The following is a 15,183-nucleotide window of genomic DNA, read 5'->3' as shown; positions in this document are numbered from 1 at the left end:
CCGAATGGAGTATCTATAACTTGGTGGCAACCCTACAAAATGAGAATATATACGAATCAACTACTCGTAACTGCGAATAAATGATAAGGAGAGAATGTCTAATCATCACCGGTATATATTGGTATTTTCCAAAAACTCTATAGCACACCTTTAAAGATTGGTGCAAGTGCAATTCTAATAACAACTGGAACAACTTGATGGTTCCAACAAAGGTATTAAATTTAACTCAAGTTCTTAAATGGTTCAACAGTTGTTTTGGTTCTCAATATCAATCCAACATTCCAACTAAATGAATAAATATATAAATCCACCTCTAAACTAATGGCTTTGTCAAATATGTATGTCACAAAACAAGTCTTTAACTGTTCCAAACCCATTACCCGACTTTCTTCTAGGTTAGAAAAAGGACGGAAAAATAATTACCAAATAAAATAGTTGTTGCTTCACATTTCCTGCATTGTATCATTGTTACAAACAAATATGCATCCACCAAGTCCCTCATTCTGAGGAAATGTCTCTGCTTTTCAACGCCAATTCTCAAAATCAACACTATAATGAAAAACAAATGTTAACTGGGTGTCATGATTGAAAAAGGCAAAAATGGTGATATTGATACTCGAAATTAAATGAGTAATACCATAGCACAACTTAAGTTGTTCAATGCAAAAGAAACAATTATGAAAATCTCCCAATCGCTCTGCTCCCACTCGAAATTACAAAAGAACCCTTCTGGTCCTAAGACACAAAATGAAAAAGTCAATCATGCAAGAACAGATTCTATTTTAATTGTATGGCTTTGTAAGAAATAACAGTTTTTACTGAAATTTTTTCACGACTGAATAAACATACGCACTTATATATCTATATATTCATAGATCATGGTGTAAGAAGGAAGAGAAATGTTTGAACCGAAGGCAGAGGAGTGTTTGGTGTAAGAATCTATTATTATCTTCCGTTAAGGCCATCTTTGAATCGAGTGTCTCTCCCATGTTTGTCATGCTTTGCAAAGATCGTGTTTGATGAACATTTTGTATCACTTTCTAATTAGAATTTTGCTCTACAATTTTATAAAGAAAAATAAGGCAGAGAAATCCATCAATGGGCAAGATCATTTCTGGAATCTATGAGCTATGAGTTCTGGATCACTCTATCCACAACTTACTATAGCTCCAAAGCATACATCTCCACCAGGTTTGTTGCTGCTTGTACCCATTCTAGTAGGATCACTTCTGAGTTCTAACTGTTCAAAAATTTACCACCTTACCTCACAAATATTCCTTATATACCCAAACAACATCACACAATATGTCCTCATTTTCTGTAGAAACACTAAGAAATACTCCGTACTTGTTTCCCGTAAAGAATCAAAATTGCTTGATACTACAACAAAAACAATGAAAAGAATAGGGTTATCATTGTTTATGCATTTTACAAGAATAAGTTTGTTTCACGTATGTTTATGCACAATTTTTATACACATATTAGAGTCCTGGAAGAAAACCCCAAGAGCATAAACAAGGAGTGCCTCCAGCGTATATTGACCAAATAAATTCAGAAACTTTAAATCCGAGTCCGAAAGGCCCCACTTTTCTTGCTTTAGATAGTCCTTTGCAGGAATCAGATCTTTTTCTTTTTCCAATCAACAGTTCGGCCAATTGTGGATAACTACTTAATATGTTCAGTTCATTAAAATGAAGTGTCATCTCTTCTATTTTAATTGGGGACCAAAACATTTTTGAGGAACTTAATTTCTATATGCAAAACAAAGTTAAAAAATTTATTGAGTAAGCATCCTAGCAAAGACTATTATCTGGACATTTTATCGTCTATATATACATATAGATATATATAGTTCAAAGGCAAGTCTTATATTACAAACAGATTAAAAATAATGACTTACATGATTCTTAATTGTCACCAAAAAAAAAAAAATGATACCCATGAAAATAACAAAAAACTTCAATTCAACAATGCATCATGAAATTTATAAATTTGTATTCTTTGAACTGAACGAGTTTCTTACCCATATCAACAAAAAAAAAGTCCATTTGTCAGTCAAGAAATTAAGTGCAGCAAAAGCAAAGAATAAAGTTTTGGGTATTCTACTGATAAATACCACAAAATTTGGTTATTTCTATTTGATAAATACCACAAAAACCAACTAAAATGAAAAACTCTACTGAGTCTAGAGTTTTTATTTCATCTTTTCTTAAACAACCAAAGCAGTTATCTCAATGAAAACTGAAACTTACAAGATATAGTCTTTCCTCGCTTCTCTCCTACTGTTTCTCTGTCTCTCGTGGTTATAGCATCATTCTCCTTGAGATATAGTTCAGTCAAAGACTTTGTCTCTATGCACCTGCAAATCCATTTGTAATACACATACAGATATATCCCGAACTCAGCCAAACTTGGATTCCAATTAGGTGGATATTGTTTTAACTGCAATCAATTGCTACTCACTTAAAAAGTTGAATATAATCGAATAACTCAATCACACAGCTTCATGTTCTTCCATTTTTGTTTTCCTCTTATTGATTTTGTTAAAATTGCCGGAGGTAGTACCTCAGTCCAAGAGGTGCAAGAGTAAGCGTTTAAATGTTAGGCTATCCAACTTCCCCTCTACTTCTCTGTTTAGTTTGAATGAAAATTATAAATAAAACAAATGAACTGCGCTGGAGTTTAATTAATACAAATAAAATAGTATAAAAAAATTGTGTAAAAATGTATAGATACAGTAAAAATTGCTTACACTTCTAATAGAATTATAGATAGGTAGATAGATATATATATATATATATATATATATATATGCCAAGTATGGCCCGCAATAATCTATCTTCCGGTGCATACGGTGATTCTTTCTACTAAAATATCCCATCCTTTTTGTTGGGTTGTAATGTAAATAGTACATGGTGGAGCTTGAGCAGAAAGTATTAATTCATTTCTCGGGGGAAGGGATCTAGGGTTAATGCTAATCAATAAATTGGAACAACTTCGTAAGTATATCTTCGATATAGAAATAGAAATCGAAAGAATCCAATTCGAGCAAGTTTCCGCCCAAAAAGGAAAAATTGTTGGAATTGATAAAACTCTTTCGATCCAAGGTGTATCGCGCGGGAATCCACCGTTCATATGATTCTTTGATAGAAAGAAATCACAAAAAGGGTATGTTGCTGCCGTTTTGAAAGGATTAAGGATCACCGAAGTAATGTCTAAACCTAATGATTCAAAACAAAGATAAAGGATCCCCAGAATGATAAAAGATAAAGGGTATATATATATTTATATCTGTATCTATCTACCTATCTATAATTCTATTAAAAGTGTAAGCAATTTTTACTATATATAAAAAAAAGCAAATTAAAAGTAAATTACAAGCAAAAGGATTATGGATATCCTCAGCACAATTATGACAACTCTAGCTGAAAATCAGAATGGATGCACTAAAATGTATAAATATTTATTCATTAGAAACAAAAGCAAAAGTCTTCTACTTTGCATCTACAATATCAAAACAACCACTCAAACCTTGTGAACTTCCCAGATATCGTACTACCACCCTCACTTCGCGATAACTTAATGATGCTTCAAACACCCAAACATAAAAAAACGAAATATCTGGATGGTAATCTGCAGTGTGAAGAACTACCAAGAACTAAGTTCATTTCTACAACAAAGATCTGAATATGAATTAATTGCCTTCAAATCAAACAGCACCAGCACTTCTGCTCTCTGCAGAACCAAAAAGACCGTAAATGGCCTTATGCTTACGAATATGATGAGGGCATTTATAAAGCAGGTCTTTGGCCTCAGAATGTCTGCCTTCCTGAAAGAAAGATCGAAAAACATGAAGGTAAGCTTCAATGGATGGATATTCCTTCGCACTCAGTGCCTTCAAGAAGTCCCCCGCATCCTCCACTGTCCCGGACTTTGAAATATATTGAACAAAGGGTTCTGGGAAAGGTGGGTAGTTGTGTTTCTTCATTAGATGAAGAAGTTTCATTGCTTCTTCAAGTTTCCTTTCTCCTAAAAGCTTATGGATAAGACTTTTGTACGTAGCTTGCCAAGGTCTTAAACGAGCTTTATTCACCATCTCAACCAGTAATTTGTATGCACCATCTATCCTGTTCCGGCTAAGAAATCCATTTATTAAGATGTCCAAGAGATCAGCATCAGCATCACAATTTTTCTCCATCATCTTTGCAAAACAAATTATTGCCTTATCAACTTCTTCAGCTGCACAATGCCCTTGTATCAAAATGGTCCAAGTCTTGAGATCAGGAATACATCCGCTTGCTTCCATCTGCTCCAGCACCTGGCATGCTTCTTCTAGCCTCTTTGCTTTACAAAGTCCATATACCACTTGGCTGTACGTTATGTTATCAGGTTCATACCCTGCATTTCTCATCGTCTCCATAATCTTCTCCGCTTCATCAAATTTACCCACGCTCGTCAGAGACCTGTGAATCCCATCATAAACAGCCTTAGAGAGGAAATTCCCGGCTGCCTCAAATTTCTTCACAACTCTAAACACCAAATCTAAGTCTGGACTATTACTTCTTGATATGGTCTGCAAAAGCACACTGCAATCCTGAACTGAGGGCTTAAATGGCCCATCCATCATAAGCTCATATAGTTCCACTGCATCCTTAAACATCTTAAATTTCTGAAAGTGCCTCGAAATCTTTATGTAAGTATCAAGATCCATCTCATGTCCTACACTCTTCATTTCCTTCACCATACTCCAAAACTCCCCAATTGAATCATCCCGACCTAGAACTCTAACAACTGCATTATAAGTAACACTCTCGTGTTCAAAACCTGAAAGCGAACCGACCCAATTGAAAAAACTTAAAGCTTTTGATGGATATCCTCGAAGCTCCTTCAATACCCTCAATACAAAATTATAGGACACCGAAATTTTCATCTTCTCCAACTCTTTAACAACCTCATGGCCCCAATCATTCCCAATAACAACTTCAACCACATTTTTCACTACACTATCAATAGCACTTTCATCAACCATTTTATTGTAGAATTGAGTCAAAGCTTTGGCATCGCTTGCCATCTTTGAACTCCGAAAAAACACAAGAATTGTCTTGTACGTTTCTTCATCAATATAAAGCCCTGTATCTTTCATTTTCTTAATTGTGATCCAAAACTGCTTGATTGACTCTTTGCTAGTAAAAATTCTAAGCATTAAGCTAAATACAGAAGAACTGGGTTTAAACCCATTTTTGTCACAGACCCAATTGAAGAAATTCGAAGCCTTTTCTGGGTCTTTATCGAGTCTCTTCAAAATGTATATAACAGTTTCATGGGTCAATGTTGTGGTGGTGTTTGATAACTCAACCTCCAATTTTTTGGACCAATCATTGGCCAATACGAGATCAACAATAGAGTTTGGATTTGATGAGAAGAACAGCTTTTGATGGAAGTACAGAAAATTGAAAGCGTGAGGTTGTTTAGAGAGAGAAGGAGAGAGAAATGGAGAGAGGTGAGAGAAGTGAGTCACCTGAAAGTAAAGCGAGTGGGTTCGAAGCATCCGAGTCGAGTGAAGCGAGTTGGCCAGCTGGAGAGAGCTCAGTATTCTTTTTGCTCGATTCATTGCCGCCATTTTGAGATTCTCAACACTCACTGAAGTTTCAATTTCGTTTACAAAATGAAAGCATTGAAGGGTTTTTTTTTTTTTAGGGCTTAGGCAGAAGAAAAATGACCCATATTGATACAATTAGGGTCGGATTCAGTAACCCAAATGTTGTGGACTCTCTTGCTCGTCTTTTACAGATGGTTAGGGCTTGGTTTGAGAAGCTTGGATCGAATATTTTGGTTTTTGGGCTTGGGCCTTGTCACCAGGCTTTTCTTCGGCCTGTTTGTTTATTTTTTTCTTCTCCGTTTGGGCTTTTTTAACTCATTGGGTCATGCCCGTATCAACACTCGTACGGTACGTTTCCATTTTTATACAATTGCTTTAATTTCGGAAAGAATTTGAAATACGTTCTTTCTTTTTTCTTTTTCCTTTTAAAACACATTTTTTTTGTATATCTGAATTTGAATAGTGTTTGAATATAAGAAATTTTAATAGTCGGACAAATTCAACTAATCACATAAATTAATTGAAGTTGTCTGACCTAACTTTCGGACTCCTAATACACCTTTTCTATCTCACCCTCTCCATTTGAATTCTCTATGTTCAACGTAAACAGTACAAATGCTAGCAAACTTATATATATCGGATTATAACATAAATTAAAAACTAAGTCAAAAATTGCGAGACAAAAATATGTTAAATATTTTAATTAGGGGCTCCGCCCCCTAGTCCTTCGTGGCACACTCAAACCAAATAAGAATTCAAATAATAACCTATCACTCTCATTCTTTTTCTTTTCCTTCATAATTAATGCTATCTTTTTCTATTGCCCAAACATGCTACATGTAAAATAATGTTATCTGTTAAATATTAAGAGTCCGTTTGGCATTGGTATTAGAATACAAAAAGCACTTTTGTTGCTAGAGTTGTCAAAAAATTGCTTAATGAAAAATATGTTAGATGTTTGGTGACACATTATAATAAGTATTTTTTATAATTAAATTATTTTTTAATTTGTTTAGTAACAATATTTTTTAAAACACATGTATTTTCCAATAACATTTTTTAATATAATGTTATCATATTTAATAATATCAACTTTAGACAAGAATGGATAGAATTGTCTTTATAAAAAAATTAAAAAAAGGGACAAAATTATCTAAGAAAAAATAATTACCTTAAATATACAAACTCTACACAATTTTAAAAGCTATAAATTCTAACTTCATTAAAAAAAACAATAGTGACCTAAAATGTTAATGGTTACCAAAGACAAAAAACAATCCCAAATGGGCTCTATATAGTGGTAGACTACATGTTCTTAAAATTTTACCTAATAGGAGTTGGGAATAAATTTCTTTCCTTTTCACCCCACAAATTGGAGGTCGAAAGTTGGAAATTTTGTAAATGTGGGATAGGGATTGTATGTGCCCGATTGTAGATCGTGGGTGCTCTAAGAGGCCCAAAACCACCATCTTGGCCTACAACACAAGGTTAAAATTCTGTCTTTTTTAGAGTGGTATCTCCTTGATGAATGAAACCCCCCTTAAACTGTGCAGAAAAGGCCCAAAGCCAATCCCAGGAGCAGCTTCGTTGGGTCTTTCTATCCAGGTGCAAGCAATCCGTATTTTCACAGACATGCCTATTTCACCGAGCCTCCTTCCGAGACAGTGTTCAAATCGTTACACCTTTCGTGCAGATCAGGACTTACTCGAAATTCCTACCTTAGGATTGTTATAGTTATGACCGCCATAGGTTGAAAAACAAATAAATAAATCTTTCGTCTTCCATTAAAATTTCACTTTCACAAGACTTTGGCAATTCAATAACTACAAATTGGACCATAAAAAGCACTTGCTGCAAATAATTTTGCACTGGTACAAGAGCTGATTGATGGTCCAATTCTGAATTGAGATATCTTCTATTATCCAAGTCCATCGTGTCGTTTCCTTAAGCTGATAAAATGGATATTCGTGTGTTGTCAATAATCTGATTTGATCAAATCCAATGAGTCCTAAAATTCAATCTTCATTAAATAATATACATTTATACTTTGTAGTTTGTACAATACTAATATATATATATATATATATATATATAATTTTATATGTAAATCGAAAATTATGATTTCTCTTCTTCTTTTTTCATTGGAAAGAAACTTGTGTATCCATTTTCTCTACGGTGAAAAATTTAATCCTCACTAACCATTTGAAACATCTAATAATTTTTTGAACTTTAATTTTTTTATAAAAAAATATCCCATATTTAATAAATTTGTATAAAAATCACTTAAATTATTCATGTGTGTCTCAAATATAACTACTCTTAAAATTCAATCTTCATTACATAATATACATTTATACTTTCTAGAAAATTATATATATAATTTTACATGCAAATTGAAAACTGAAATAAACTCATTTTTTTTTTTCATTGAAAAGAAACTCATGTACCCATTTATCTATACGGTGAAAATTGAGTCCTCATTATTCATTTCAGAAGTAGATGAGATAAACATCAAATAGTTTTTTTTAGGATCGAGCATTGAAAACCTACTTTAACTTCTAATTTTTTATAAAAAAAAAATATCCCATATGTTAATAAATTTGTATAAATATCACTTAAATTATTGCAGAAACGTGTAAATACCTCCCTATTATCTATGGCATTAGAAAAATAATAGAGAGAGTTTTATGTTTTATGTTTTATATGATGATCATTTTTCCATTTTAATTAAATTTTTATTTTTATATTTTAAGTTAAATAACATTTTTTCACATACAAAGATACTTCTGTAATTTCATTTATTAAGCTGAAAAGCTTTTTTTTTGGGTTTTTGGGGGGGGGGCCTTAAAATGGTCCTTAAAAAATGCGTAGAAGTGGGACAAATGAATCACCAATTAACCATTTTGCCTTCAGCTGTACAAAAAGTATGAGGGGCCGAGTTGGAAATGCATTTGGGCCTGAGTCTGGACTCCTTCCACGCGAAGCTTGGGCCCACTATCCTTTTCAAACAAAGTGCATGCGATTTAGGTCCACTTTTCCATTACAACGTGTCAGTCCAGTCTCAAATAAGACGGGAATTATGGGTCCCAATAATATTGCGTGGACCGTGGGCGTAAGTGGTCTCCAGTACGAGACCAGAAAACTGACCGTTAAAAAAAGAGATAGAAGGTGGACCAGATGGTCCTCAACCGTTGATTGAGTTTCACAATGATTCAAAGCAAACTCCTTTGTTTGACCCACAAATTTTAATAAATTACAGGAAACTTACACTCAGGCTTCCTAAGATTTAGATCAACGTTACTCAGCGGACAGTCAACATACTAATTTATATTGATACTCCTAAAGTTTCAAAAGTCATATTTACCCTGAACTTCTTAATTGACAAAAATAATTCTAACCCTAACCCTGACCCTGACCCTGACCCTCACGCCCACCACCGCCATACTCTGTTGCAACCACACTCTACTGCACCCATCGCCACACTCTACCACATCCATCGTTGCAACCACAGACCCACCGCCGCAACCATAGACCCATCGCCAAATTAGTAATATTGTGTATTTTGATATTGTAATGGAGGAACTAAAATAAAATTTCAAATTTTTTAAAACAAAATTATTGTTTTTGTATTAACCAAAAACATAAAGCGTAAAATACATAGCAGGTCAGACGGCCCTAAGTGCATATAAACTATATATACACAATAAATTTGATATGATATACACTGTATACATAGTACAACTGACATATATCCATGTGCATATAGTTACTCCACCTCCTCCAAAGTATACCAGAGCACAAAGACAGCTGGTTGTAGTGCAAATTTCTAATTAGATTGGCTCATATATCAAGGAAGTCAAATATCATAAAGCCACGAGACCTTCAAACAATGTAACCCCTAAGGCCACAAAAAAGTTTAAGTAAAAGCAATAACAAAAAAAAATGTAAACCCCTTTCTTAACAACCGACCCAAAAAAACAAAAAGCAACAGTGAAGAGCCAAAAATTCAAACATCACACACACAAATAAAGAAAGAGACCCTTTTGAAGGGGTGTTTATGCCTTTAATAAAGAGCCCCAGCTTTAGGGCACACCATGCTTTGCCTTCCATAAAATCGCACTCCAAACACTGTCCATCCCTTTCCCTCCCCTTCCATTTTCCTGTGGAAACGTGCCACCTCCACTGTTCATTAAAGAGAAACCTTGCATGCGGGAATATACGAATATTAGGTTATATATATATATATATATGCTTGCTCCACAATTCTACTAACTATGCATATCTAGACATAGCTTTCTTTCTACTCTCTCTCTTTCTCTATATATATGTGTGTTTGTAGTGTGTGTTTTGTGTGTCCTCTCCACTTCCACATAACCTGCAAGCTTCAAGTCGTTGTTTCTCTCTTTTTTCTACCACAAAGGCCATGGCTGCTGATTTTGTACCAATATTCATCTCTATTTCGATGTTAATTTTCCAACATGTGCAGTTTAGGCTGATTGATCTCATCTTTCATTTTCACGAAACGGGTGGTTTTTATGGTATTCCTATTGGATGATTTAAGAGGTCTTTTCGTGAAAATTAGCATGATCAAGAAGTATGGAGATCATGCATCCATGGGGAATCAAGCGTTACTGGTCCGATCAATCGCTAGATTAATTTAATTTTCATGTTCTTTCATATATATGTATGTATATTTAGTTTATATATATATATATATATATATATATATATATATATATATATATTATATAGTTTGCCACCAATAATTAACCTCATATATATGTTAGGTAATGTTCTGTGATCTTTGCTGATTGATTTCTCTTTGGAGTATTATTTTTTGTGTGTTGTGGGTTGTGTGATCATTAGCTCGCATATTGATCTTGTTAGAGTTTGCAGAATAAAGTACAAGTTGAGATGAAGAGTGAATGTAATTCTTGCGTGCAAGTGCTTAATTGCAATTAAGTTGTATTCAAATGTAATGATCAGTATATTGCACTCTGTGTGTGCGTGTAAAACTTGTTTAGTATATACCTATGAATGGTTGTACTTGAATCAAGAACAATGAAGTCTACAATATTTATATATTCATTTCTTATATGTACTGATTTTATATTTCTATATATAATCTGTTTAATTTGTATGTATATCACCCATATATGCAACACAGCATTGCTTTTGATGAGATTTTTTATTTTTTATTTTCCTTTTGAAGAGAAATTAATTAATCAAACTGCGGATCAATATCTAATCACAACTATTAATTTAATTCTTGATATATCATATGAGCTATCAAAGTCATCAATAACAACACATACTTCTTTTTTTTTTTTTTTTTTTGGGTGGTGTTATATTATACGAACGAGAGAGGACGTAGTTTTATTTTAACTTTTGATTTTCACTGTAAGAAAAGCACATGTGCAATTAATAAATTTAAACCCTAAAATAGGAAAAATATACTGACTTATGATCCATATTTTATAACATTTGTGATCAAACATATATGCAATATAATAAATCAACCTATAAAGATCTAATAACCTCTTGTTCTCTCATTATTATTATTATTATTATTTGGATAATGTTAAGACATCAATCATTACCTGAGAAATAGATTGTTCAAATGTTTGTACTTTTAATAAGTTGTTTAAAGGAATTAAAGAGGCGGTGGATCTACTTTTGTCCAAGTTAAAAATGCTGCTGTATTTTTGGTGACAATGAGAGAGATGAGTATTAATTTGTTCCTTTTCCCACTTTTAGGTAACATCTTAATTTGCAAAACCAATGTAAAAAGTGCAAAGATTAGGAATCACCGCAATACTCATAGATGATTAGGGCGCTCTGATCCTCCGCTATAATCTCCCTTATTATACGTTTTTTCAACATATTAAATTTAATTGGAATAAGTAAACGTGTATATATATATATTAAAAATATATATAATTGCGTTGAAAAACTCTATATTATTACAGTTGGAGAGATTCCGACAAATGACAGATCCGAATTTATGATTAAGATCAACTTAATCGTAGATGGGATCCACTTTAAAGTTTATAAGTCTTGACAAAAAAAAGTCACTCACATTATTTTTATCTTTATTATTTTTTGTAATTTTTTTGCCATGATTAATTGTTGCCACTATATATGATGGTTAGAGTTGACTCTATGCATGGTTAAAACCTTGATTCACTGTTCAGCTACCGACCTTTACACCTAAAGTTGATACTCAAATGGGTTAGAATTGATCCATAGGAACACAAGATCAGTGGGCAGCTGACATTTTAATATGATTGGATTCTTGACAAATATTTTACTTTTTTTTTTTTCATTTCTTTAATCATAATAAAGGTTGAGTTGACTAGATGATCAATTGTTTTTAACCAAATTATTGATATGTGGGGGTAATAACATAATAAAGCTTTCTCTTTATTCTGTGTTTATAGGTTAATCATAACTATTAACTAAAGTGGTTGTTTAGGCACATCCATCAAGGAATGCTCATTGCCCCACCTAACAAAATCATGAAAGTTGATTAGAAAAATACTTATTACCAAACTCTTTTGCAGTTTTCCACTTCTCCCTCCATTTTTGTTTTAAATTTAGGCTTGTTTATTTCAACTTTTTTTTTTTTTTTTTTTTTTTTGGGAAAAATATTTTTCTTTTTTAGATCAAATAATTTTTTAGTTTTTATTTTTAGTATTTGGCAAGTCTAGGTTGATGTTGAGGTCTAGTACATGGACTTATATCCCCTCCATTGAGGAGGTCGTGTGCCTCAAAACAAGGCACAATAACTCATCTTTATTATAAACTTTTTAAAAAATAATAAACTTATCATTATTATATTTATTTATTTTTTCCTCTCTCTCCTTACATAATTATCACACTATTGATTTTCACCACAGGAAGGGATTTGGATCTCCAGTTCATCGGATTGGGCATGTAAAATAACTTATCGAAAATTGATGGGTAAATTATTTTTGTTAAATTTTAATATTTTTTTCTTCGAAAATATTTTATGACAACCAAACACAGAAAAATAAAAAAATAAAAAAATTTTACATCCAAGCAAATGAAACCTTAGGAAATGATGTGTTACGGGACTTTATATATACATATATAGGCCTAAAGATTCAATGAAAAAATAAAAAGAAAAAAATTGACATAACGTGTACTCCACATTAATTCATCGAGTGAATATATGTATATATATCTATCATCACTCTTTAATTAATTTATCATTGCATCAACCATGAGAGAAAATTACAATATAACAAACCAATCTAATAGCTTAACTTTTTTACTTTTTTAGAATATATGATTGCTTGTCGCATACTAATAGGGTTATATATTTAAGAAATATTGAATTATAACTTAATTAAATAGTTAGGTAACATTTTAAGAAAAATGCAGAAATTTTTTACAACGGAAAGGAAAAAAATAATAATAATAAACTAGTTTAAAAAGGTGCACAAATGGGTGTTCTCACACTTTGAGTTTACTCTTACTCTCATATTTTTCGCGCTCTTACTTTTATTTTCACTCTGTGTGACTTAAATTTAAATTTATTTTTTCTCTCATTTCTACTCTATATAACATGGACACAACTTGGCTAGTTTCTAATACTTAAGATGGGCAAAAATTCATATCACTTATAGTCAATAAAGCCTTAAATTAATCTCAATTGTTGCTAGAAAAAACAAATCATTTTTCCCTATTCCACTCTATCATATTCCCGATGATTTCGTGCCAGTCTTTTCTGTCTAAGTCAGTTCCTTTTTTGCCCCTCTCTTATTCTTGTAATACTGTCAAACTTTATGTAGATCATATATTTATATACAATCGAAAAACTAGAAATATTGAGGAATATGTGATAATTAATCATATAGTAAGAGTTAATTAACTCAGGGAAACACATTAGCATTATTATAGAGTAAAAATGCTAACTCAGTGCATCAGCTAGCCTTCCATTGTTACAAAAATTGAAAAATATTAAGCCTCCGTTTATTTAGATGTAAAATATTTTTAATGCTAACTCAGTGCATCAGCTAGCCTTCCATTGTTACAAAAATTCAAAAATATTAAGTTTCCGTTTATTTGGACGTAAAATATTTTTTAAAAATATATATATTTTTTTTAGTGTTTGATTCTCGTAAAATATTTACAGAGAAAAAAATATTAAAGTTTAACAAAAATAACTTAAACATCACTTTTTGATTTAACCTAGATCTTTACCAAACATTATTTTATTTTAAAAAAAATATATTTTGCATCAAAACAAACCAAACCTAAATGTACCCGTCTTACTTTCACATCTAAAAAAAATTATCAAATTTTAAAGCGGTGATCTTTGATGGCCCTCAACTAGAGAGTACTAGGAACTGATAAAAATCAGGAGAAAATAGTAAAAGCTAGTGAGACTAACTAGATTAGAAGTAAAGCCTATGAGATGAAACGTAAAGGTGAAGTAAAAGTAAAAGTAAAGACCAATATGTGCCTGATATAAGAAGGATACTACACAAGAAACAGAGTACGGGACCATGGAGTCAACCAAGTAGGCTTAAATTACCAAAATTAATAAAACCAAAATTAATAAATAAAAAAATTACCAAAAATAAAACCAAGTAGGCTTAATTAAAATAATCTCATTCAGAGTCAAGAATTAACCGGGAAAATGAGATAAATATATTAATTGAGACGGTCTAAAAAGCCATGACTAAGAGAATTTAGGACGAAAAAACGTTCAAATTCTCCTAAGGAATGGAAACGGAGAAAGAACAATTCAGACGTTTAAAGCTGAGAAGTTTCTTGGTTTGAGTAGCATCAGTCTGCAAGTATTTTTTTGTTAAAAAAGGTACACATTAATTTTCAGTCTGCACTAAAGCCCGGCTTTATCGATTCAAGTTTGGGCAATAATCTAGGTGTCTGGGACTTCGCATAGATTAATTCATGAGACTGGTGCAAAAGCAATCCCTCTACACAAATCGAATAGAACTCAGACTATGCTTGCAGTTGTGAGACTCAAGGGCGGAGCCAAAAATTTAGTTCGAGAGACATGTTAACACCGACAAAATAATTATTTTTCAAGTAGGACGAAAATATAGTGTAACAACAGTACATTAGAATAAGTGACTAAAAAATGAAAAAAAAAAAAAAAAAAAAAAAAAGAGTTATTGCACATAAATTATGCACGAGTGCAAGAAAAAAGAAATTTTAAGAAGAAAAATGAATTTTTTAAGAAGAAAATGAAATAAAAAGAAAAAAAAAAAAGAAGAGAATTTTGAAGGAAAAAATATGTTTTAATTGTAGAAAGAGAATGCAAAAGTTTTTGAAGATGACAAAAAGAAATTTGAAGAATAAGAAGGAAAAGAAATAAATAATTAAAGACATTTTTAGAAATAGATAATTTTATGGGGATAATTTATAAATTTTATGAGAGTGTTTTATAAATATTTACAAATTATACGCACAAAATAAAATAAAATTTAGTAGATTCAGGGACAAAGGGACCATTTTAATAATTTCAGGAGGGACATTTTATCAATTTTTACAAATTTATGTATAAAAAAAAAAAAAAAAAAAAAAAAAAA

At 31.9% G+C, this 15,183-nt stretch overlaps 1 protein-coding gene across 1 annotated transcript; it reads right to left on the bottom strand.

Moving 5' to 3' along the window:
• Positions 1-3,438: 3,438 nt before the first annotated feature.
• On the bottom strand, positions 3,439-5,764 carry LOC132284844 (pentatricopeptide repeat-containing protein At3g48250, chloroplastic-like). The gene has a single exon (XM_059786980.1). The coding sequence runs from the start codon at positions 5,618-5,620 to the stop codon at positions 3,710-3,712; it is 1,911 nt and encodes a 636-aa protein (XP_059642963.1). The 5' UTR covers positions 5,621-5,764; the 3' UTR covers positions 3,439-3,709.
• Between the last annotated feature and the right edge of the window lie 9,419 nt (positions 5,765-15,183).

The sequence above is a fragment of the Cornus florida genome, unplaced genomic scaffold (genome assembly GCF_030987335.1).
Source record: "Cornus florida cultivar Cherokee Brave unplaced genomic scaffold, ASM3098733v1 CherokeeBrave_3.0.0_Hap2_Chr11, whole genome shotgun sequence".
Taxonomy (NCBI): Eukaryota; Viridiplantae; Streptophyta; class Magnoliopsida; order Cornales; family Cornaceae; genus Cornus; species Cornus florida.
This window is presented reverse-complemented; position numbering and strand designations above follow the sequence as displayed.

Excerpts from the sequence above, each read along its gene's own strand:
- LOC132284844 (XM_059786980.1), bottom strand. The coding sequence starts at position 5,620 with ATGGCGGCAATGAATCGAGCAAAAAGAATACTGAGCTCTCTCCAGCTG.